This window comes from Sinohyriopsis cumingii, chromosome 2 (genome assembly GCF_028554795.1).
Source record: "Sinohyriopsis cumingii isolate HCF-2022 chromosome 2, ASM2855479v2, whole genome shotgun sequence".
Classification (NCBI taxonomy): Eukaryota; Metazoa; Mollusca; class Bivalvia; order Unionida; family Unionidae; genus Sinohyriopsis; species Sinohyriopsis cumingii.
This window is the reverse complement of record NC_142962.1, coordinates 10,752,892-10,780,306: the sequence shown is the minus strand read 5'-3', so window position 1 is coordinate 10,780,306 and position 27,415 is coordinate 10,752,892. Positions and strand designations below refer to the sequence as shown.

Here is a 27,415-nt window from a genome sequence, read left to right as displayed (position 1 = left end):
TATTCACTTTATTCACTTGGACTTATAACGTTATATCAGACTTTTACTTTTACAAAATCAACTGTGATTGTGGTTACGATACTTTATAATACCGGCATAAAAATTTAAACCTGTATCAAATTAGTTCTCTATTATCTGATAAATTATTTTCCTCATTTACTGACTAACTATTGTACACACATTTACTGATTACATTATTGTTACACACACACACACGCGCGCGCGCACACGCACACATGCACACACAATTGCGGCTATATCATTCATGAAAAAATAACAGGAGCATAGTAGCTAGAGGAATGACACCGACTTTCTGTGTATTCATGGAACTTGTCTGATGCATCGTCTCTCATAGGCTTAGATATATATAAAAAAATGTCTACATTCATGTTAACGCCAATATCATTCTGAAATTTTAATACGAATAAATTTTATCTTTTATATTTAGGACCAACCAGACGATGATGATATATTACTAATAAATTGTACAGTACTTCCTACTTGTAATAAATTGTACAGTACTTCCTACTTGTAATAAATTGTACAGTACTTCATACTAGTAATAAATTGTACAATACTTCATACTAGTAATAAATTGTACAGTACTTCATACTTGTAATAAATTGTACAGTACTTCATTCTAGTAATAAATTGTACAGTATTTCGTACTCTCTTTCGCCCGCTTGTACATAAAGAGAAAATCGTTCACATACTGAACTGAGAACCAAACATTGAAGTGCATTCACCAAAAGTTTATTTCTTTGTGGAAACGACAAAATTTAAACCCTGCACAGAGAGAGAGAGAGAGAGAGAGAGAGAGAGAGAGAGAGAGAGAGAGAGAGAGAGAGAGAGAGAGAGAGACAGAGGGAGAGAGATCCGCAAATGTCTAACACAATAATAAACTTATTTTCTTTTCATTCGAGGTGTCCCCATATCGTCAATATTTTTTCAATCTGATGCGTACCCACACTGTGGGTATTTATTTAATTCGAGGCGTACCCACACAGTGGGTATTTGTTCAATCTGCGGCGTACCCACGCTATGGGTATTTGATTCGATGCGTACCCACACTGTGACTATTAATATCTTCTTCACAACCGAAGTCCAAAATTTTATGGGGAGGTAACATATGCTATATACATGTATTTCATTATGTATGGTCGAGTCGGTGTAACATAGTTACCTAACCTTATCAACCAACGTGTGATAGGTGCATATTGGTCAATGTTGTGATGCACTGAATAGAAGGCTAAGTATCAATCAAACTGACATTGACAGGTATTTAGGTGTTAAGCCTCACATGCCAATCACCGTGTCGGCCCAAGGTAGCTTCAAACATCTAACATCCAATCAAACCACGATATATGTTAGTTTTCTCGACTACAGGTAAATTCAGATTGAAGAAATAGTATACTGTTCACCTTTCTAATATAATATGGTCCTGGTCCTTAAACAAGATTCCTGATAATGTTAATTTGTTCGGAATATGGTCTGGCTCTAATTTAATTATGGTCAATTTTATACGTATTATAAAAGTATGAGTTATGTAATACATACCAGTCTTAAAATGTACCAAAATGCCATCGACTGTTTAACACGTAAAAGCAACCAATACACTAACTTAGATCCTTAAAGATAAATTTAAAATTTCGAACTTTAGAAAGTATAAGACCCATCTTTAGAGGTGGTATTGAAAGTTTAGAAGCAAAAAGACACTCCCCTTACTCTTTCTGTCCATTTTGTTTCTATTTTTTCATTTCTGCTAAAACTCTAAAACGCCACTTCAGAATTCCAAGCGAAAACCCATTTATCGGAAATTTTAGATTATAACCTAAGCCTAAAGTTATATTAATTGTGATTAAGTCACTGATCATGTAAAGTCAAACGCTTTGTTGGTTTTAGTATTACTCCTTGACGCACGGCATTCTTCTTATGAATGTGTATAATAGCTTGCGCCATACGGAAGACACAAATAATTCGGGCGCAGAACGAAGTGTTGACGATTTTATTATCTGTCAATGACGAAAGCTTCCTATGATTCTTGATTAGACATGTTTACATTTAACGTCCCGAAGAGGTAAGGTAGGCCTTGTAAATTCATACAAATCATATTGCGTTTATTTAAAATTCCTTAAAAGTTATTTAGTATGCTCCAAGGGGTGCAAAATTGACTTTCTTTCTCAAAGAAACTTTTTCGACATTATTAAGAAAGACTTTGCAAGTAAACCCGACCGGTGATGTGTCATTCCTCACAGTTTCAATAGGAGATTTCTCAGTCGTGAAGAAACACAAAGCATGAACATATTATGGGTAATATGTACACATCTCACGTCTCACATATGAAAACTGCTAAATCATTTCACGACATATGGATGACATGACAGACGAGTAGTTACAATAATAAGAAAAAATTATGCTAAATAAATAAATAAACTGGCTAAAAAAATAAATTAATTAATTAATTAATTAAAAAATGATGTAGTTCACGTCATAACAATGAAAACTGATATATGACAATGTGTATACGAACGACTGTGAAGGGCATCAAAATCATACGTATTTCCAATTTCCTTTTCAAACTGGTATCGTATTTTTAATTGATAACGTCATGATTTCGTGATATAGCCTCGGGTTATTTCAATGCATGGTAAAATTCAGTTTTAAGAATATGTTGGCTGATAAGAAGATGAATACGGCATCAATGTACGGAATTATCAACAGGTGTGACTGATATATGGATTTAACATATGCGACTGATATATCGATTTAAAAGATGTGATTGATATATGGATCTAACAGATATGACTGATATAGGGTCTAACAGATTTAACTGATATATGGGTCTAAAAGATATGACTGTTATATGGATCCAACAAATGTAATTTATATATGGATCCAACAAATGTAATTTATATATGGATCTAACAGATGTGACTGATATATGGATCTAAAAGATGTGACTGATATATGGATCTAAAAGATATGACTGTTATATGGATCTAAAAGATATGACTGTTACATGGATCTAAAAGATATGACTGTTATATGGATCTAAAAGATATGACTGTTATATGGATCCAACAAATGTGATTGATATATGGATCTAACAATAACATATGTGACTGATATATGGTTCCAACCGATATGACTGATATATGGATCTAATAAATATCATTAATATATGGATCAAAAGGGTGTGACTTATGTATAGATCGAACAGATGTGACTGATACAAGGATCTAACAGATATCACAGATATATGGATCTAAAAGAGCATTGATATATAGATATATCAACAGAAATTGGCAACCAATATGACTCAAGTATGGATGTGTGAACAGTGTATTGCTCATTACCGAATATGGGGGCTGTTTTAGTTTGATTGTCACATGACATTGACATTAGATTCAGGACCTTATTTTATACCAGGAGATCATTTAAATATTTCTGATCCCGACCAAAGGTTAAAGAACCGCCTCGTGTCGTCCGCTTCTTCCAGCCTGCAGAAGATCCCTCCAGGATTTCCCTGTTCCACAGACCCGTTGGTCCAGAACCTTTGGCCCCTCACACTGAGTAAACTAATTTCGTCTCTCAACCAATGCCACCAATGACAGCTGTATCCTGGTTATACAAACCCACAGATTTCGACAACTCCTCAATAGCTACAGAATAAATGAGACATTTAATTGCGACAACAAGGATGTACATTACGCATGCCTGTACATAACATAATATGTACCGGTATGTATGTGTGTGTGTGTGTGTGTGTGTGTGGATGGATGGAGGTAAGCTAAACAGTTTTATTTATAATAAATAAGAATTCATAATACAATATACAGTACAAAAAATTACACATTCAGTCTATTTGATATTAAAAGGTCTTAAACAGAAAAGAAAGGAATTTTAGGATTATCTCCCCTTTAAATAAATCGCACTGCTATACTTGTGCTAAAACTTCTCCAAACTTTCATTATGTTCAACTTTGGAAAGGATTTACGGTGGCGTGACTCGTGTATCATATATAGAAATGGTTGTTTGGATTGTTTCAGTTCGATCTTTGTTTTTATATTACAAGCAAAATTTCAATATTTATGACAAGCAGATTGAAATTTTCAGCCACAAGGGAAAAAATTTTCAAAAGGATTTTGGACACAACCCAATGAAGCTGATAAACAGAGAATAAAACGAGCCAAACAGTTTCTATGTCGGAGAAACTGAAAATCTACACAAAAAGATCAACCGTCATAGATTTGATTGGATGACAAAGAAACTGTACAGAAGCCCGGTCGCAGAACACTTCTCCTCCCCAGGCCACACTTTCAGTGATATAACATTTATTGCAATTGCTAAGGAAAGAAAAGGAATCTTACTGGATACGCCGCCTTAGAACACTGAAACCAAGCGGTTTAAACCATGAAGGCTAGAAAAAGACAGCCATACTCAAACAAAATTATCTTTTGCAGCCGACACACTTTCTTTTAAATAATTATCTAAATTTGCTTAATAGCCTATAATTACTACTATGACAATGAAATATCCGGGTTATAATTTACGCTTAAATAAATTTATATAAAACAACAGATGTCGTTATTGCTTATCGATTTCTAGGTCAATAAAAATATTTTCCAGCTTCCGCAACAAGTTGAAATAAACTAGCTGAAACATAATAAATTTAAAGCTTTAATTCCTGTAGAAACAGCCACATAGAGTTTTGCAAACCCAACGGTTTTTGTGTTTTATTTGTTTATCTTGTCTAAGATTTGTATTTGCCTTTGAAAAAGAATCATTAAGATGTATATATATATATATATATATATATATTGATCACATTCATCATCAAGAGTGTATTTGTTTCAAATTAATAAATAAAACTTGTTTAAAGGACACTTGTAAAGCTACGTGTATTTGTAAAGTACATTATTTCAATACAGCAAATGGTTGCAATAAAATATGGCGTACATTCTATTCCACTATTTATTATGAATAGGCTTCTCAAACAATCAAACTTAGATTGTGAATTTCTTTCCTCCATTTTCAGTTTAGTTTATATATAGATAGGTCGACATGTATTTATCGATTGTTTTTATACAATACAATTGCCAACATGACTCAAACGCAAGCGTTGTATATGACACTATCAACGACGCGACAAGCATTAGTGCACATGACTGAGCAAAAATACAGTGTGGTAACTTCAATTTGCAGTTGTATAAAATATCTTGTGAAGACCCTGAGTTAGGTAATTGTACAGCAATCTCGTTTAATATTAGGTAGGTAAAAGTAGGTACGTACGTAGCTTTTAGGTTAATGAAATTTAAGGGTCATCTGATATGTCCATAATATCAATTTAATACAAATATTTTCGACAACTGTCAAACATTTTAGGTGTCTTGTAGGTTAGGAAATTTATCCTCCGATTACGCGAAAAGAAAACGTTTGAAATAATAGAATAGTTAATATACACCAGAGTGTCATCCAACAAAATATTATTTTTGTATTTGCTCTTCATTTAGATTTATCAAAGTAAAGATTGGGTGTCTTACATTCTTATATTTTCATCTATGTCTACTGCCTAAACCGTTTAGTATTAAAGTTTTGTTTGAATGTACAGTAATGTTAAGGTCTTTAAAAGTGACAACTTTGCAACGATATTATATTATTCGAATACAGAAAAAGAAACAATAAATTCATTCGATTATAGTCCCTTGTTGATAAAATGTCATTATTACGGAATTAAAAACTGCATCATCTTTTAATGCATCAAACCTTTACCACAGAATGTATCTTTAATACGGGAACCGACGGAGGCATTTATCAACAAATCTTGATTTTAATATGTGACACTCATTCCGTGTAATACAATCAATCTCCCTGTTAAATCAGGACTCATTTCATTAGTTTACTAACAGGATCTAAACAAAGCGATCGTTAACTACCACGACACGGCTAGTACGCTATAGGGTGATTGGTTATTATTTTTCAGTTCTGAACTTCCCAGTGTGTCCAAATATTAGCCAATCACACGTTGATCTAAAGTTTCTTTAAAGATGAATTCAATGTGAAGTTCTTGTCTTATGTTAGCCAGCTCTTTCAGAGGTTGAACTTTAAACAAGAGAAGCTGCCATGGGTCACAGATTTTAACTTCCGGGTTTGCATCAATAACTGTTTATTCAATGTCCAATGTCGTCAAAATACATCGGGACAACTACATCACAAGAATCCTGTCCGAAATAATAAACAACGTACTGTAGATCAATGTCTAGAATGCCGAAATCCACGCCAAGAATCAGCATAAAAAAAAAAACGAGAAGAAAATTACTCCAAAATAGATTGCGACTACATTCGCGTGTACTGAATGGGAATTAAAAGTGTGCGTCTAGTTTATCTGTGTAGCAATTAAACACATAACAACATTCGGATCCATCAGTTAACACAGTTCTACGCATGGGTATTGAAATTATTTAGTGTGAAGGTCCGCTTATCATAAAAGTAAAGCTCCGGCTGTTTTGTTTTTGGGTCTCCTTTTGGAGATATTTTGTTTTGTTTTGTTTTGTTTTATGTGTTATTTGAAAAAATTATGAAGACGTGTAAATACAGCACAAAAAGAAAATCAAACTAGTTTAAGGTTAATTTGAGTCAAATTATCAATAGTGACAGCAGAAATACAGTATGTTTCTTGTTAACAACTATTATTATTATTATTATTATTATTATTATTATTATTATTATTATCATTATTATTTGATTTCAAATCCAGTTCCAGAATAGTAAAAGACGATATTTTTCTTACTTGATGATCCATTTTGTCAAATCAGTTAAACTCTCCTCAAAGAAAACAAGAATAATTGCATAAAGTCGAAGGTAAAGAAACGTTTATTGCAAATACATGTAATTTTTTCTTTATCTACTGGTTCCTAAATATGTCAGATAATCATTCCTAAACATGAATTATTTGTTTAAATTTATTATTTAAATGTTGCTTAAAGATCCTTATATGTTCAAGGACTAATTAAACATATTTTTCGGTTTAACATGTAAGCATCCTTTAAAGATCACGACAGAAGTGCAGATAGTTTATGACCTTTCTGGCGGCCTTACTTCGCTTGTTTAGGCTCTGCATTAACGATTCATATAATTGAATTCAATTTTTCTTTTTGAAACAACATACGTACATGGAATACATGGTAGAGCTGTGTATTTTCATTGTGTTCTTGATGTGTTTATATTTCTTTTGATATAAATTGTGTTTTATGTATGAGTTTGAGAAAAGGACCGTTGTGACCCGGAAGCGCTTAGATCACTCTAATACTAGTTCTGCACTGTGAGTTCAGGTTCACACTTGCTACATTGAACAAATGCCCCAGCGGATCAAAGTCTGTGGAGTGTGTCAAACAAAAATGCTATACTGAGTCGCCATATGAAGATACACTGGACTATGTTGATTGTTCCAAAATCCCTTAAGAAACGTGATATTAAATATTTGTATTTGAATTTACGATCCATGGTACCAGCAACAAGTTTGAAATTCCCAAGAAAGACTGAATAATCTATTGATTTTTTTGAAATATATAATTTAATTTGTAATCGTCTTTACTAACGAGGTTTTTGTTTAGGTATTCATATATTTTAAAATTGAAAAATGCACGGTAAATTCGAATTAGAACAGATTTATAATAAACAAATCAAAATAAACAAAACAGCAAAAAAAAAACATAATGGCTAGTCATCTTAACCAACGCAATTATAACAACTTCCATAGAACAGCGTGTATCTCACATGTATAAGTTGCAGTCTCATGGTAAGTGATGAATTGTTCGCCAGGAAAGTGACATATGTCCGGTATCGACTTCCGTATAGTGGTTTAATCATTCTTTGTAGTCGATGTGTTTGCGATGCTTCCCCAGACTTCGTTAAGAAGAAGACTTTCTCACGCCGGATCTCATCCCTTATCGAAAACTGTAAACAAGAGTCATGACTAATATTAGTATCATCAGACGTAATGAGGCATGAGTAAGTACCGAACTAAATATTACGGAAGAATTTAGGATATATAATATGCAAGCGGAAGAAATTTTTTTGTAAAGTACCACCCACCCATCGTATTTCCAAACATAATAGTACTTTTAACTAACTTTAGTTATTATGTCCTGATAAAACGGCATAATATCTCCATCACATTGCAGGAATATGTACATACAGTCATAGGGTTATGTCTTGGGCGTCAGTATATACATACAGGCATAGGGCTGTATATTGGGCGTCAATATAGTCATACAGTCATAGGGATAGGTATTGGGCGTCAATATAGTCATACAGTCATAGGGATATGTATTGGGCGTCAATATAGTCATACAGTCATTGGGATGGACATTCAGAATTAATATATGCATACAGTCATAGGCTGGATATTGGGCGTCATGTGTCATGTGCTGAAAAATGACGTTAAACCCTAAAAGAAATCCAAATGGAACTAATCCTCTTAAATTTTTACCTATTATATCTAGTTCTTTCTTACTATCTCGTTGCCATCGTACCTTCATTCGCTCGGTGCTAGACTCGCACACTAGCAGCAACATAGTTCTTTGATCTCCTGTCCTCAAGCTCCAGTTATCGGCTAAAGCCCTATCTAGGGTCTTGATGGCCTGATCTGCGGGTACTACTATCACAACAGTAGTTTTTATCCAACCAGATGCAGCAGTCGTATCAATGTGACTTACTCCATCGTTAGTGTGTTGCTGGCTGACTTCACTACGAACCTGAAGGAAGAGATGATTGGTTTTTGGATTTACGTTATTTTCAGCCCTTCGGCCATGTAAGACGGGGAAAAAGCAAACCCACCCCCACCCCTGTTTGTACTGAGTCCTCTGCCGTTAAGCAAGCTTCCTGATAATGCTAACTTATACGGAATATTATCTGCATTGAGTCTATTTTTTTTTCGAAAAAGTGCGAATTCAATAAAGTATAGAATACTTGCATTTTACACAAATCTCATGGACAGTTTTAACACATAAAAAGACACAAATTCACTTGCATTACATAAACTTCAATGACCTAGATTCTTAAAGATCAATTTAAATTTTCGAAGTTTTACCCTTCTTGGGAGGCCAAATATAACAATTCAGTCAGAAGAACAGAATATCGTCAACACTTCTGCATGTGGATACTTACTCCATGACACGTGAATACCAATGGTTCTTTGCTTCAAAAACGCAGTAATTTTTAATGAAGAAAGATTTTGACGAAAGTTTTTATTTCGCAACTAGTGTCCTTTTTGCGTGAAGAAGCTGGGAACTTTTTTTCTCCAAGATTTGTCTGGCCAATACTACTGAAATCTTGACGAAAAACTGTTCACGTTTTTGAAGTAAAATACGTCTACTCTACCTGAACATGTTAATAACGATGTTGAGTTTCCATAAGGAGCTGTTCTGTGGGGGTTTTCTTTCTTCACCATTTTTTCTTTCGAGTGGATGATAATCTAAATAATTCTATCAGCACAATCCATTATCTGCGCTGTAACAAAATAAAATAATAAAATAAAACAAAAAAATAACATTAGAATTTAATGATGATGATGATGATGATGATGAAGTTTACATATAATTATTAAGTGTTGTCTGTATTGCACTAAGGAAATTGCGAGTCGCGTGTAATAATTTCGAAAACAGACCACTAATGTGAATGTGTTGAACATGGCAAGTGTTGTGACCGGTCGATTCGAAGTACACAAGTTATAGAAGAAAAAAAAAAAAAAAAGAAAGAAACAAATGATAATATTGCGATATCATCACATTTAATAAGTGGATGTCTATCGTCAATGTCTTGAAGAGGCTAATCTTTATTAATATAAATCACTTAGTATTTTAGCTGAAATTTTGTATTTGTTATTTAGTCTCCAAAAAGGGGTGCAACATCTAATTTCGTATACTGTTGCAAAGAAAGGCAGATGAGATTCAAAATCGTTACAATATTTTACACGTAATTTCAATAAGCCATGCCTTTTCCTCCCAGCTTTAACAGGTACTTCTCTTCAATTGTTTTTATTTTTTTATTTTGTGTGTGTGTGTGTAAAAATGTACATCGGGGCTTCACTCAAAAACTCAAGGCATGACCAGTTTAAGGGAAGTAGGCATACCTGTGTGACTCGAGTGTCACAACGTCATTACTCATTATCGAGCATGAAAACCACTCTTTCATCTAAACGACAAATGTATGAGCTGATAGCGGGCTATTTTTTGTAATAATAAACACACACAAGTCAAATAAATAAACAAATACAGTCTATGTCGTTTGATATCTATATTAGGTTGTTTTGATATTGTGTCTATGCGTTTGTGTGATTAACCTCACTTTCACCCCTGACTTTCCATTTATTTTTTAAAAAGTTTACTTATCTCAAATGAATAACATCAGTGAATATTTTCAGTGCAGGGTTCAATTTATATATTGAATGTCACGCTTCGTTTGACATTGCAAAGAACACTCCATATATTGACTATTTTTTCAATTGTTGGTAACAGGAGAGGTCAGGCCTGACTGAAATTGCTCATCTTACTCCCCAGAAGGTAAAACGTATATCAGCTTTTACCTTTGAATACAACTGAATAAACCACAATCCAATGCACTGAACTTCAGTAAACTTTGACTGTGCCAGGCTTTGGAAAAGATTTGCGGTTGCTTAATTCATGTACCATTTATACAGTAGGATGTGGAGAGTCCTTCAAAGAGACAACATTTATTCGTTGAGTATCAGTCATAACAACAACAACACACACCCAATCCCAACCCACCTACCCCCAAAAATGAACATGTTTGGCAAAATGCTAGACTTGATATAATGTATAAAACAAAACAAACGAACAGCGAACAAACAAAAGAAAAAGTAAGAAGTCAATTCCACATACGAACACATGAATAAATCAATAAATACATAAATACGTGAATACACAGAAAAAAAGAATTGTTTTAAATTTTTCTACACTTTTTCCTGTTTTCAATCCCCATGACCCCAAAGTATTTTTAAAAAAATATTATGCGAACCTCATGAACAAATTTATGATTGTTTCGCTTTAGGGAAGAATGGATTTTAATTGATTTTGTACGTTCAGAAAAATTCTTGACATATTTCAGTAATTTAGGCTACATGTTTATGATATTTGTGTCTCTAGAAAAATTAGTCCCAGTTAGCAAGTAGTAGAACTACGACTTCCCAGTAATCTATGGGCAAATGGCCATCCCTAGGATAGTCATCATCCATTGTAATATACGATTTACGAAGAGGCGGTGATATCTGGATGATATTTGGGCGAGTTACAAAACTATATAAAAATATTATACAAATCTGTTATCACAATATTGATAACATTCATCGTTAATTGTTTACTTGACTGAAATTTGGAAATAAAACGAATTTAAAGGTAGGATGATTAGGTAAATACATCAAAATTAACTTTGTTTCATTACAGCAGAGGGTTCGAATAAAATATGGCGTACATTCTGTTACACTATGCGATATGAACAGGCTCCTGTGGCAAACATTCTATCCCATTATTTGATATCAATAGTCTCCTGTGGCCAACATTCTATCCCAGTGATATGAGTATGCTCCTAAAATAAACGGATTTAGATTGAGAATTGTTTCATCTATATATATATAAAGAGAGAGGCATTCATATATTTATAAAGATACAGATACGTAGACAGTCATATTTTTATGGACTGTTTCCATAGACACGGAGAATGAATACAAGTGGGAACATTATTCAAACGCATGTGATACATTATATTACGTCAAAGGAGCGACGCGCTATACTGCGCATGACTCAGCCAACATAAAGCCCAGTAACTGGCCTATCGGATCGTACAATTTTAAATTGCAGTTATATAGCTGTAACTCATTTAGTATTAGCTGTAACTCATTTAGTATTAGGTAGGTAGGTAGGTAGGTAGGTAGGTAGATAGATAGATAGATAGATAGATAGATAGATAGATAGATAGATAGATAGATAGATAGATTAGATAGATAGATAGATAGGTAGGTAGATAGATAGATAGATAGATAGATAGATAGATAGATAGTTAGATAGATAGATAGATAGATAGATAAATAGATAGATAGATAGGTAGGTAGGTAGGAGATAGACACAGACAGAGAGATAGATAGATAGACAGACATACAGACAGACAGACAGAGATAGATAGATTGATAGGTAAAGAGAGAGAGAGAGAGAGAGAGGACTTCATAATATCTGGGTAGATGGCAGACAATGGATGACAGAATACAAAATAACCAATGAACGCACACTCGCACACACAAAGATAAATATTATATACATAAAAAAGTGATATTATGTTACGAAACTTTAACTTTACATTGTACAGGAATGGCAATAAAAATGATATTTCTTTTCGACAACTATTAAGCATTTAGATTTCATGCAGGTTAGAAAATTTAGTCTGCGCTTACGTGTAAACACATCCAAAATGAGATAATTAAAAACCAATATACAACTGAGTGTTAAGGAACATAATATTATTTCTAAAGCACTCCTCACATACGTTTAGAGTGAACGAAATTCAATATCCTTGTATTTAGTTTCCTTCTTATCTTCCGTGTAGTGTATTGTACAGACCAAACATTTCAATTTAAAATGTGCCTTTCAAATACAAGCTATGCCCTTTTCAGATGAAAGGATATTATTCCAATCAAGAATTAATACATCTAATTCTTTTGTAATACCCGATGATTGTCCGAATATTTTGAGTTAAACCTCTTTTTAAACATTACATTTGATTACATTTCATGACTATACTAATTAGTAAATGCATTTTTACACTAATTAAAAATGCGCGATTACACTAAATAATACATGCATCATTCAATGCTCAAAGACTTCACCACAGAGTGTACCATGACTTTGGAAACCGATGGAGGCATTTACTAACAAATCTCTATGATTGTCATGTTTGACACTCATATTGATTAATAAAATCAATCTCCCTGTTAAATCATGACTCATTTCTTTTGTTTCCTAACAGGATCTAAACGAAGCGATCATTAACAGGACACTGTTACTGCTTTTGAGGTGTGTCCTCAAAGTTGCTGCCGCGAATCATCTGTGTAGCAATTAGTCACGTGAGCATTTGGACCCATCAGCTGACAGTTTTGCATAAGAGTAATGAGTTATTGCAATTACTTGGTGTGAATATCCGTGTGTTATTAGCGAAAAGGACATACAGTATAATTTTCTCTTTCTTTTCTTGTGTGTGTGTGCGTGCGTGTTGGGAGGGATTGAGGGGTGGGGGAGGGGCTATTACGCTGAAAATTAAATGAAAATCTTTCAACATTACAAAAGTCACCTTTGCTACCTTATTTCCGAAATTATATTGTGCTTGTGTCATGCTGCTTAAACTATGAAGAAAAAAGAATGAAGAAATCAAGCAAAAAAACAGACAAACAAACAAACAGAAAGAAATAAGCAAGATTTACAAAAGCGAATGTCGCTAACTAGAAAAAAAGAGTAAAATATTGGTCAGTTACTAATCCATTAAAGAAAAGCATGCTTTTAGCTACAACAAATGATATATTAAACCTTACAAGCCTTTATGCAACGATATTTATCCACGAACAATTGCAATAAACAATCACCATTCGTTACTTCTTTACGCAAATATATGAAAATATAACCATTTCCTTTCTACTGAATAAATCTTAAAGCTATCAAGGTTGCTTAAAATCTAGTTCAAAACACAGGACTGAACAAAGACAGGAACCATACTACGTTTACAACTGTTACATCCGAAAATAAAGTTATCGCCACGTTATTAATGGTTGTTCACACGTCCGCTGCCGCTTTCAACCACTGCCCTCTAAAACACAACTGAATCAGGTAAATACTCGAAATTATGTAACTGTTCTACATATCTACGAAAAAGTTTAATTCTTGCTCTAAAAATTCAAACAGTAGCTTTGACAATTTAAAAGATTTTAGGGTACATAACTTATGGAGCACGTACACAAGCACTCATGCAATGACGATAGTACTAACCTAATTTCTCAAAGAGCGTATAAAAACACGTACCTACAAATGACATTCAAATCGGGCCAGAAAGGTTGACGACAGCGAGAGGGTTATGAGGTATATAGTTTTATTAAGTATTTTGCACACTGTTTAGAATAAGTGCACGATAAATAAAGGTAGACAGATCGTTGTAACAGCGAAATTATTGATCAATCAATCTATAAAATTCATTATCACCATTATCAAATTACTGTTATTTTTATAAAAATGTTCATGGTGAAAATGTGATAAATGGTCAGGCTAGTGGATGACAGCTACAGAAATCAATCACATCCTGATTGTTTAAATAACGTGTTAGGAATTTTATTGATTTGTTTGGCGATAACATGGACAGGTGGACGTGTGTAACAATTACAACTGCCATAATTGTTAAATCACCCCTTCTCTCTTCATCTGGTATTCGTTTGCATGACTGAATTATTGACTATAAATGATGAATGCAGGATATTTAGATGAAACTGTACCCATTAGGACTTGATAAGAGACAAAATAGGTATATTCTAATCCGGCATAGATTTACTGGACTGTTCATTCACTTAGTTTTTTTTTTTTTTTTTGGTTTTTTTTTTGGGGGGAGGAGGATTAAGAACCTCAACGACCTGCATCGAAAACTTCTAAAAGTCGCCTGAAACATAATCAAAATTATTATACATATTACAGCGTACTCCACGCCCCACCCCATACATAAAAATCTTTAAGGAACAACATGGAAGCACTTGTTTCAAGTCCAATTTTACTGTTGTATCTCTCGAATTTTAATTTTTTTATCGAATGAATCGTTGCATGGCAAGAGACGGGTTTCATGAACAATTGATATTCCTTGATTAAGTATTTACGCTGGCGACAAATATTGACTAATCAGTGATAATAAGTCAAAGACTTTATTAAGGATGAATACCAAAGCATATTCATCTCACATGCTCACACACACACACACACACACGCACACACACACACACACACACACACACACGCACGCACGCACGCACGCACGCACACACCACAGCCACGCTTGTATTGTATTAATTTCTAGGTAACATAAAATAGCATATAATATAGATAAATATGAAATAAATACATAGAACTTACGTTTAGAGAGATTAGGTTTCATTATTTTACTTAAAAATATCGTGGGTGTTTACAACAGGGTAAAAAAATTCCCCCTCCCCAAAAAACCCCCAAACAACAACACAAAACAAAACAAAAACCCCGAAATGAGGAACATCAATTGGTACTTATAAAGGGAAGAATATTTAGAATATAACAGATTTTCTACCAAATAATCTATTTAATATCATAGTGATAAAAATTTATAGTATTAAACTTCATTGCAATTGTAAGCTTGACACATTCACGTAACTGTAGCCCTCAGAAAGCAGATAAAATAAATTTTCCCCACAATCTCAAAACATGTTTCCTAAATTATAAAGAAAGCATCGGCAGTAGTATGTTAAAAAGCATTTCCGAACACAGTGAAACAGGTTCATTGTGACATTTTGAATAAAGTTTTGACAATTGTGCTTTTAGTCGGTTTCGAGCTCACTGCCATGTTTCTTTATGTAAAAAAGCCGTTACGTAAACAATGGTTTCGGCCGTGCCTGAAAATGTTTCACTGTGTTCGGAACCGCTTTTGACATACTACTAATGCTACTACGTTGCTACATTGTGTGAGTACTTTTAAATTAACTGACTGTATTGTTCAAGGTATCAATTACATCTCATTTAAAAAGTAGTGTCCGTCACTAATTCCTCACAATGTTTGAAGAAATGTCTCAATTGCTTACATTCAAAGGATAAATAAAGCAGGTGAGATAGAGTCAGGTAAATTAAAATGGCAGTATAAGAGGCTTTAAAAAAACGTTTAAGAGAAAAAGTTTCAAACATTTTTAGCATACGGAGGTTTGAAACGAGATTAATACAAACCTAACATGGAAATTTTTACTAATGGCACAAATATTGTAAAATTTTACACACTTACTTCCTGCATTAAACGTAAGCTTGCATCTAGACTTAAGCTAAATCTAAAAATCAATACTTCTAGAGTAATCAAAGCTCACTATTACCTTTTATATTCTCAACATTTTAGCCCACGTTGTCAGTTTTGTCTCAGTCGTGATTACCTATATTCAATAGTAATGTCTCCTTTGTGATTACCCGTATTAAATAATGCTGGATCCTTTGTGATTACCCGTATTAAATAATGCTGGATCCATCGTGATTAACTCTGTTAAAAAAAAAAACAAATAATACTGTCTCCATCGCGATTACCTTTATTAAGTAATACTGTGTAAACATTAAAGCTAGGCAACAGCCGGGGCCCTTAAATTGGTGTTAGGTACAGAGATAGAGAGGTGCTAAGTAAGTTTCATTGACATAATGGAACTTTTCAATTGGATGTATGCTCAGTAAACGTCAATGGTATGTAAGTAAAGAGAGAGCTGACCGATATTGCTCGTGCATGTAACTGAGTCTGAAACATTTATTTACGATCACTTGAACGTGAAAAGAAAGTCACTCACTGTTTGTCTCTCAGGGAAGTGTCGCATCTGTGAGTTTGTTGATCGACTAGATTTAGGATATTGACAAGTTTGTCTTCCGCAAGATGTCAAGTCGGCGAAATGGCCATTGGGTAAGTTTTCTGGCACCTCAATAAATGTTTTCCATATACTAGTAATCACCAGGACTTTTCCTACATCGAATTCCCAACACCTCAAGGGGCCCCGAGTGGCCGAGTGGTCTAAAGCGCTCTCCGTTATGGATCACTGCCATCTCACCTCTGTCTGCGTGGGTTCGAGTCTTGGATTCAGCCAATGTGGGTATGTGCGAAAGCTTGCCAGTTTTCCCGGGTTCTTCCTCCACCATTAATACTGGCCGCCATGTATAGCCTATCATGTGCTGAAAAATGGCGTTAAACCCCACAACAACAACCAACACCTCAACAATGGCAAGAACATTCCTGTTTCAGATAAATTACCTGACTTGTGATTTCTGCAAATTGTAAAGTTTCTTTCTTTCCAAATGAAACCATGAAGTAGAAAATGTCATCAAGCTATGTGGAAAGTTAATCCTTTGTTATAGGCCTATTATTTCTGGGGCCAGGTTGCAGCCATTTCTCAGGGTCTTTCATTTTTCAGGATCTGGATGAATGTTTTCATTTGCCTGGACATTCGGATTTATTTATTCATTCAACTAAAATTCAGAATTTGATTGAGTTATAAAATGACTAACACTATTGGAGAATTTTTATTCAAAGAGTGGTGGATGGAGGTTTGGAGAGATCAAGGACTCACATATAGGAAAAACTCAAACAAGACTGGGGAAATGGGGCTGATGGGGGAACTGGAAACATGGGCTGAATTAAGTCGTTGGGATGGGTGGGTGAGTGGGGCACTTAAGATATGGATTTGCTAATACACATGAAAGCAGTCTTTACATTGTTCTTTATATTGTTTAATTATTATATCTATATTAGGCTAATTATTGGCGGTTTAGACCTATATAAGGGTGGGTGGCCATGATGATGAATAGCTTATCACCCCCAGCTGAAAATAGAAGCGATCTGTTGTGACTGGAAATTGTGACGTGACGTAGGTATATCTGCAAATATACTGTTAAAGAAATGTTCTTGTTTTTACGTCTTTAAAAAAAGGACCCAGAAGCTTGTTTCGATTCTGAAAATCACAATTGTTTTGGATTTTCTCCTAATACTCTGCCGGGTACCTGAAGCTCTGTGTTATTAAAGGAATGAAGGAATGAAAAGAACGCTTTTCTGAAACAATTATTTATTTTTTCAAAATCTACAACAAAACATACAAAACAACCGCATGATGGGTTGAACTTACCAATCAAGTATTAAACCATTACTGTATTGTCTTTTATGTTATCCATATTACTGGATTCATCCGTAAATTATGTCATTATGAACTTCATGAATCGAAAATATGTGTAAGTAGAGAAGTTTCACTGTGCACATCAATTGCATAAGTGTCTATAATTAAGCGATAATAGGCACTTATTTATGATCCCTTCGATAGCCCCAGTTATCTATGTTGTTTATAACTATGCAATTAGTCGATGAAAATGTTTTAAATTAATGTTAAATAAGTTTTTATAATGATATGAAATCATGTGTCTGTGTAAATAATGGACCTCCCCAATCACTTGAGCTTTATTTATCGGGATATATACAACCACTGATAGATTACGGCTGTACCATATGGGGAAACACATCCAATTATATAATCTGTCTAGAAATGACAAACTCCAGAAAAGGGCAGCACGAATAGAACTGAAACTTCCCATTATGACTCCCTCGAATATTCTGTTTTCACGTCTGCAATGGCTACCCATACAAAAACGTATTCTTTATTTTAAAGGAATCATGACATACAAGTCTTTAAAAGGTCTTTCTCCAGAGTATTATCTCCAACATAATTGAACTAAGATCATCGAATACTGAGCGTAATCTCCGATCGACGACTAACAACGATCTCCAGATTCCTTGGTCGAAAACCAATCATTACAAACGCTCATTTACTGTATCAGCACCTACTGTATGGAATTCCTTACCAATGAGGATACGTAATTCAACTTCCCTTGCTTCTTTTAAAATATCATTAAAGAAATTCTTTCTAGACCAGCTGGAATGACATTAAAACCTCTAAATAGAAAACTGTATCATTATTTCCATAAATAATATGTCCAGGTCTTATTTGATATAAGTATATACAATATGTACGACTCATGCTGAAATATATGTACCTCTGTATACAATATTATTCATATGTGTATATGTTTTCCAGTATAGTCACACATGTTCATTCATGTTAAATACGCATGAATGAGTGTCCGACGATACCTGATCATGTGTATGATTTTGCTTTTTTTTGGGGTGTTTTTTCTTTTTTTTTTCCTTCTTTTTTTTCTTCTTCCCTTCTAACATAGCTAATTACAACAATTGAGGACCACACGGCAGATGGGTTAGTCATGACCAAATGTGTTATCCTCGTTAAAGTTGTTTATTATTATTATTATTATTATTATTATTATTATTATTATTATTATTATTATTATGTTGTTGTTGTTGTTGTTGTTGTTGCTGGGGTATTTTTTCTCGAGTGAAGAAAATGTTATGACAATGATAAAATTTATCTCCATTATTGATCTCCTTTTTCCTAAATAACCTGGAATATTTTTTATTAGTAAATGGGTGCAGAAGATGCGCTGTACCCACCAAACATACTGACTTTGTAAATATGTTAAAACGTTATGCTGCTTTTATACGCTGATGACACTATACTTGTCGTAGATAATCCTGCTAACTGTGCAGTATAATCCTGATATGTTTAGTAGATATTATGATAATTGGAAGCTTACAATAAATATAGGGAAAACAAAAATTACCGTTTTGGGTTTAAAAAAGCATATATATAAATTTAAGATAAGCAATGCCGATATTGATGTCATCGATGAATATAATTACTTAGGTCTTATATTTCACAGGAATGGAAAGTTCTCAAGCGCCCTGAATAATCTAGTATCCATAGATAATTTAGGTATGCATTCACTTAAAAAGAAAAGTGTATATACAATTTACATTTGACGATTGATTGTCAGCCGAAACTGTTCGATCAAACCATTATACTGATTTTAACGCGTGCTTGTGAAATGTGTGGATTTTTAAAACTTTATATAGTAATAAAAAAAGAACTGGTCTATTTTCCTCATAAGCCTATTGAATGTCCGAAAATGGACCCTTCTCTATATGGTATACGAAAAACTTGGTCGTTCCCCCGTAATTATCAACATTAAAAATCGCATGATAAACTATTGGGCTAAACTGGTTAGTAGTTGTGAAAAAATATCTTATCATATGTATTCAATCTTACACAAACACTTTGCTGATAATTCCTATGACAATAAATGGTTATTTGAAGTAAATAAGTATAGCTGATGTTGGGTTAAGCTACGTATAAAGAAATCAAGACCGCTCCGGTGGTCTAGTGGTCAGAGCGTTTGCCTCAGATGCGGGAGGTCGCGGGTTCGAACCCCGGCCGAGTCATACCAAAGACTTATAAAAATGGTACTAACATCTGCCTCACTAGGTGCTCATCATTAAGAGGTTAGTGTTAGGACTGGTCAGTCTGGCGTCAGGATAATGTGACTGGGTGGGACATGATGCTAAATGTCTGTGGCATGATGCCCAAGTGCAAGACATCACTATAAACTGCCACAATATAGACATGGTAGCGATATGACTGAATATTTTGTACAGCTACGTTAAAAATCCAATCTCTCTCTCTCTCTACCTCTCTCACGCACACACACAAACACACAGAAATCAAAGTTTTGTGTCGGTTAAATGGCTAACAACTTCGGTAGAACAACGAATAAAAGATCAATACTTAAAAGCTTGGGCAGCTAACATCAATACGTCACGATAACATCAATACGTCATGATAGCATCAATACGTCACGATAACATCAATACGTCATGATAACATCAATACGTAACGATAACATCAATACGTCACGATAACATCAATACGTCATGATAACATCAATACGTCATGATAACATCAATACGTCATGATAACATCAGTACGTCACGATAACATCAATACGTCACGATAACATCAATACGTCATGATAACATCAATACGTCATGATAACATCAGTACGTCACGATAACATCAATACGTCCTCTAGAGGTCTTAATTACAGGTTATTTAAAACTAGCTTGGATTTAGGAAAGATCTATTTCACATTTCCAAATAATACATCTAAAAATGTAATCAAGTTTAGAACTGCAAATCCTGCGTTTCCCGTTGAAACTGGTAGATGGGTTTAATGCTCCCTATAACGAGAGTTGTTGCACACTCTGTCAGTCTCAAGAAATATTGCACACTCTGTCAATCTCAAAAGGATGAATGTCACTATCTTCTAAAATGTTCTTATTTTCACGAAGAAAGACGAACATTTATACCTCGTTTTTACACTTCCAGGACTAACCTTTATAGATATAATCAATTAATGAATACAGGAAACGAATGATGCATAAGAAATAATTGCAGGTGTTTTTTTTTCCCCAATCTTGTAATCCCTGTTAAGCATTTTGTAATAACATCATACATTCTTTTTCTTATATAATTCATATGTGGTAACCTTTACAACCTGAGTTTAACGAAGTTTTGTTTTGTTGTGAACCGTGTTAAATCTTCAAATCGCTCCTTCTATCTATCCATAGAGTTGCCAGTGCATATTTACCACGCTCCTTCTATCTGTCCATAAAATTGCCAGTGCATATTTACCACGCTCCTTCTGTCTGTCCATATAATTGCCAGTGCATATATACCATACCTGTTGGACTGTATTTACCATGTACGCTATAATAAGATTTATCGACTTCATGTCAGACTAAGTACATTCTATAAAATAGAAGTTTCATACGCTTATTACATTTATTTGTTTCTTTACATACTTTATAATGGCAATATAACCTATAATTTTCAGGGCTGAATTGTTGCTTATGCACGTTGATACTCTTTTCATGCTTGTTAAAAACAAGCATTATGATGCTTTGTACATGGATAACCATATTTCATTTGGTAATATTGTTGTTTTACGACTGATGGATTTATTGTATAGTTTGGTATTAAAGAAAATAGGGTACGCTATCAGGGAAAGCATAGGCAATCCGTCATTCAGCAAAGCATCGATATGCATGGGTGTGAGAATCAAGCTGGAACGTTGACTCACCAAGAGGAAGTGTTAATAAGCACAAAGGGAATTTTGTTTTGGGCACCAATTGACCTCTAATTATTAACGGCATAATTGGAACCCTTAAGGCTGAATAAGTTAACTAGTATCTGAACAAAGGTTATCGTTCTTTCAATTTACTTGTTAAAAGTAAATTAGGGAAACGAATAGTAAATCAATACATCAAACTCAATTGACTCAGCTAACTAGAGTTTAAAAATTCTTTATATTTTATCCTAGTGTTTCTAACTGAACCACGATTGATTGTTTTCTATCTTAAATGAGCCACAATTGATTGTTTTCTACACTGTTTATATATATATATATATATATATATATATATATATATATATATATATATATATATATATATATATATTGTGTTGTGTTGTGTTGCGTTGTGTTGTGTTGCACTGCACTACACTACATTGCATTGTATAATATTGTGCTGCACTGCATTGCATTGCACTGCACTACATTGTATTGTATTGTATTGTGTTTTATTGTATTGTATTGTATTGTATTGTATTGTATTGTATTGTATTGTATTGTACGCAGCCGGGAAAGTGACTTTGCGTCAAATGTCTGAATTTTTAAACAAGTAACCTAGGCAGGTATTGGAAGCATGGCATTTTTAACATCTTCAATTAGTAGGAAAAGTTAACAGACAGTTATTGTGTAGAATTAAAATGAAATTTAGAAGACCCTAGTGAGTCTGACAAAAGCTGTAGTGTTTGCTGGATGTGTATTTCCCAAGTCTATACGGAACGCATAATGTAATGCGTATTTGTTAAGTAATGAGTTGTAATGAGCTGTGTATAGGGTTAATGACTTATGCTTACTTCCGTAAAGTGATTCATTCATTCTTTGTGGCCGGGAAGTTTGGGAGGTTGCCTCAGATTTCATCACAGAAAAGATGTTCACACGCCTGGCATCTCTCCCTTTCGAAACCGCAAAAACACTCACCACTGTGACTAATATACTAGTACAATCTACGGCAGTGAGACATGAATTTAAATCATGTAAGTTCGTATGTTAAGAGACTATCTTAGTGTCACATTGGATATGTTAAGAGCACTTTTCCGTGTTTCTAAGAAGAAAGGATACCTACTTTTGATATGTTGCAAACAATATGGAAGGTCCATCCTTTCCTCTCAGCCTAACACAGTTGAACATACATAAGTTACAATTTAATTGAAATAATGCAATACATCGATCATCATTATATCATTTATAAAAATTCCTACTTTGTGACAGAACGATTTCTTTCAAGTCATATATATATATATATATATATATATATATATATATATATATATATATATATATATATATATATATATATATATAAAATCTTATCTTGTATGTATATACCTTGACAGACTACGAGTACGTCTGAAATATGTCACTTAACTTACCTGACAAAGCTGAATCCTCAATAAACTGTTCAAAAATTAAGTAATTCTTGTGTATATCGCTCAACACTATTGATATCATGGGGGTATAATTTGGCCTGAGGGGTATGAATTGGCCGAGTCCATAATATACCCCAGGGGTATAAATTGGCCCGGGCCATAATGTACCCGGGTATAATCTAGCCTAGGCCGCTTTAACCCCAGGTATACTCCGGACTGGGGGTATACTATTGCCTGTTACAGGTGTAGCTTTCCTCTTATGTGTATACGTGTCGGTAGTTTAGACCGACGAAAATAATCTGTATGTTTTGCGTGTATCAAACCAAAGACATATTAAGTATGACTATATTATTGGTCATATTAATTGTCACCATTACTGACCAATAAAAAAGTAATTGTGGATCAATGTGAACACTTTCAAGGACGTATTTATATTATTGATATTATCTGTAACGTTTACAGACTTTTATTTTCAATATTGGTGGAAGTTGACTTGCAGAAGAAAAGAAAACAATGGTCTTTGTCACTAATGTGTTATTGTACTGTTTCTAATGAAGAATTTAGAATAGCGTGGTCATCGTGTGTTGTAATGAAATATATTATTGGGAACAGCCCTAAATAAAAAAGAATAATTGTTGATGGAAATATTAAAACTCCGGACTAACCGTCAGTGGAAATCGGATGCGATAGTCAGCCAGTGAAGAGTAAACACGACGGCAACGAAACAAGGTTAATGAGTTCAGTGCGTTTAATTTATTTTATTTGTTCTGTCACAAGTCTGATGATGTTAATGAATTACACAGAGAATATAGGCTAATAATGTGGTGAATAATAACTAGTGAATTATTTAAGTTTCTCTTGACACTTTTGCGCAACTGGTATTACATTAGGAACTTTATTTTCGCATCATTTCTATTGTATGTGAAAACATCTGACGCTATAATTAAAAACAAAATATCTCTTCGGCAAATGTAAATTGCGGGCGAAAAATCTGAAATAAAAACCTTCATACAATCGTATTATTTTTCTTGCTATCGGGAACGCCAGGGAAATGTTTTATTGTGCGATTAAAAAACTCAAGATAAGAAAAGCTATTGCGAATTATTGCTATCTTCATTTTTTTGGAGTGAAAGGAAAACAATTTTTAATCAAAGAAGTCGATTTACTATATCTTTTTTATAAGAAGTAGAGAAATGGCAGATCGAAAGATTATCTTTCTTCTGCTGTCTTGAATCATAATGCATTTGTAATCGAACCATGAGCAGAAATCTCTGTTATTGCTTAAGCTGTTCCCCTTTTCTCTGTGCAGATGCTCCCTCCAAAATGTCGAAAGAGGCGACCCAGGCAGGAGCCGCTTTGGCTCAGTAGTTACCGTGCCGAACTTGCGACCGAAAGGGTGCGGGCTTGAATCCTACCAGCGACCGAAAGGGTGCGGGCTTGAATCCTACCATCAGATCAGCCTGGCTCGGCTAGTGAGATGTATCCTTGCGTAAGGCAATTTACTCGAATGGTTTTGTCACTAAATAGCCTACTTGTGCGGCTGTGCCAAAGAACACAAAGCACCAATTATGCGCACATTTATTGCGGCCTGCTTTTTGGGGTATTCACTGCTATACCTGCATTTGTATGGCAAGTGGTAAAATAATTATTGCATTAACATAGGTGGCTTTTTAATTTTAAGTGTCACTTCTGAATTTATCACCTGCACTTAGGTGATAATTAAAACGGGGTCACCGAATAATAGCTATGTTTTTCATTATTGTTATATTTAGTCCACCTTAGCTAGGACAAAATGTAAAAAAAAAAAAAAACGAACCTCGATAATTAGTAAGTTTTTCTCTGATCGGAAACAAGCTTATTTTTGGGAAAGGAATTGGTCTTGCTGTTCAAATGAAAAGGCAAATGTCTTGCCAAAAAGGATGGGCAATCGAAATTAAAACTTATATATTTTAACAAACTAATATATTTTGGGGAAGGATTTTCATTGCAGAAACATACAGTACATTAAAATTGCTAAATTACTCAAACAAAAGTATGCGTTTTGTTCATTTTATTTTGAAATATAATATTTCCATGTTATGAATTTCAGTTTGATCTCTGTATTTGTTAACATCAATGCCAAACTGGGTATCGACTTTGGTCCCACACTGGTACACATGTCTAGCAACCGTAGCCGTTCTGACACGCAAAGTTTATATTTCATTTAAAAATAAACAAAATTATTTAAGCAGTAGTCGTCAGCAATTTACATATCGAGTAAGTAGAGAACACAATTTAACCGAGAATATCGACATGCCAACTCGTCAATAAACATGTCAGTTGCACTGGCAGGTGTTAGGCTGGCTGATTTGCTATTTTTATTACATGCCCATTTAATTCTACGTGCTTAATCTGTTTAATCCGTCTTTGAGTATTGTTGTTTAATTTGTATTGCTTTCTGGCTTTTCTCAATGATTCTATGTTTCTCAATGATTTTATATTTCTCAGTGATTATATATTATGTAAATGTATATTTCGTAATTGATCTTAGTTCAAAACCAAGTTAATAGTCTACCAGACCAGTGACATTTATTTTGTAAACAACATAATACATAGTTAATATTTCTCTATGATTAAAGATTAAATAATCAAGTCATTATTAATAGTGATAAACATGTCTACATCTAACTGAATGTAGGATACTACTTTTTCACTTGGAAACTCCTAAACTTGTCGAAAACGTTGAATCTTTTGGAGAGGAGATTGACCTAAATCCTGGCTCTATTATTGTGTCTTACCTTTTTATATCAATATTGTTTACTTGAAAAAAATAACGAATTCCTGCCTTAACATCCGAAGTGGAATCAATCTTATTGTTATGTTCAGTTTTTAACAGAAGGGGATTTATTTATTTAAATTATTTGCTGGAAATACAAAGTGCTAAGTAATATTTTTGGACTAAATCATCAGATTGAAATTATTGTCAATACAGACGAGGACATTTTGGAATATATTATTGTGATACATCAAAAGACTGTTAGCACATCAACACATTCCAAGTCACTGGCACATTGGTACATTCGAGACTACAGGCACAGGTGATGTGGAAAACTAGAAATCACCAGTTCATGCCACCATAAAGGAAATACTTCGGTAATGATGTGACCTTCTAGTGTGTTTTGACATTGTAAACAATAGTCAACGTGGTTTGCTATTTATGGCATGAAATTCAATAGTATATGCATAATTAGCTTTAATTATAAGAACTGAACTTCACGTTTTACTGGATTTACGAAGTCACAATGATTTTAAATTGATTATACGCTAATCACAAACTACTTAGTCATAACGAGGTTTATCACATAGTAGGCATAGTTTTCCTATAGTATGTGCAGTTTCATATTTTTGATACTACCACACGTTAAAATATCACTTTATGTGATTCTGATTGGTCCAAATAAGCCCATGAAATTATTGTGCAGTATTCTCTTTACTGATTGGCTGGGATCGTTGAAAAACGTTTATAACCGCGCCTTCTGGAATGTTTGGTTTTGAATGAACATTTTTGGCGGCCATTTTTTTAACTCGACTCGCGAAAGGAAATTGAGGAAATATTATCTAGGCTGCCTGAACATGGATATGTTACCCCCACAGGGGTTTGTTATGTCATGTATAATAAAATCAGAATGAAAAAAATGGCGCAAAACTACAAGACAAGAACAACAATAAGAAGTAAAACTAAGGGTATTGCTTATTTGATGGCGGGGTGGGGGAGGGAGCGGTATATCTGTAACATATAGAATCCACCGTATATACAAGCGTGGTTTAAATGTAAACGTATAGAAGTAAACAAACTCACCTCTGTTCACAGAAGAATTTTGACATAAATGGGTCTCCTAACTGACAGAACTTTATCCAACCACAGCATCTTTACGCAGTATATATGGGATGCAAATCCGACTCAAAAAGAAATTTGTTTACGTTTTCTGTACGGTCTATTGTTCCAGTCAAATACTGCAAATATCCGGTCACTAATGCATTGCAGTAAATGTGGGAATTTCTGCATCCAGTAATCCTATTTCCACATAAAAATCGCAACAATGTAATGTTTAGTTCTGAAAGTGACATTTTAGGGTAAACATGTACTCTACGCCTACTGCAGTACTGTTTACCGTATCAAACAAT

General features: G+C 34.0%; 1 protein-coding gene across 2 annotated transcripts; it reads right to left on the bottom strand.

Annotated features, from left to right (window-relative positions):
* Nucleotides 1-256: 256 nt before the first annotated feature.
* Nucleotides 257-27,415, bottom strand: LOC149804334 (uncharacterized). 2 transcript variants are annotated; one of them, XM_089938983.1, is made up of 5 exons: nucleotides 27,090-27,415; nucleotides 9,382-9,510; nucleotides 8,535-8,756; nucleotides 7,777-7,956; nucleotides 257-3,662 (listed from the first exon to the last, which is right to left on the bottom strand). In XM_089938983.1, the coding sequence occupies exons 3-5, from the start codon at nucleotides 8,574-8,576 to the stop codon at nucleotides 3,579-3,581; spliced, it is 306 nt and encodes a 101-aa protein (XP_089795109.1). In that variant the 5' UTR covers nucleotides 8,577-8,756; nucleotides 9,382-9,510; nucleotides 27,090-27,415; the 3' UTR covers nucleotides 257-3,578. The 2 variants fall into 2 exon arrangements, with proteins under 2 accessions (XP_089795109.1, XP_089795118.1); XM_089938992.1 differs by lacking the exon at nucleotides 27,090-27,415 and adding an exon at nucleotides 11,491-11,599.

What these genes read in the sequence shown, in the direction of transcription:
- LOC149804334 (XM_089938983.1), bottom strand. Translation starts at nt 8,576, where the DNA reads ATGTTGCTGCTAGTGTGCGAGTCTAGCACCGAGCGAATGAAG. An exon ending in CTAGCACCGAGCGAATGAAG is followed by an intron (nt 7,957 to 8,534) that starts GTACGATGGCAA and finishes TCTTGTTTACAG; the next exon opens with TTTTCGATAAGGGATGAGAT. An exon ending in TGAGACTGCAACTTATACAT is followed by an intron (nt 3,663 to 7,776) that starts GTGAGATACACG and finishes TTTATTCTGTAG; the next exon opens with CTATTGAGGAGTTGTCGAAA.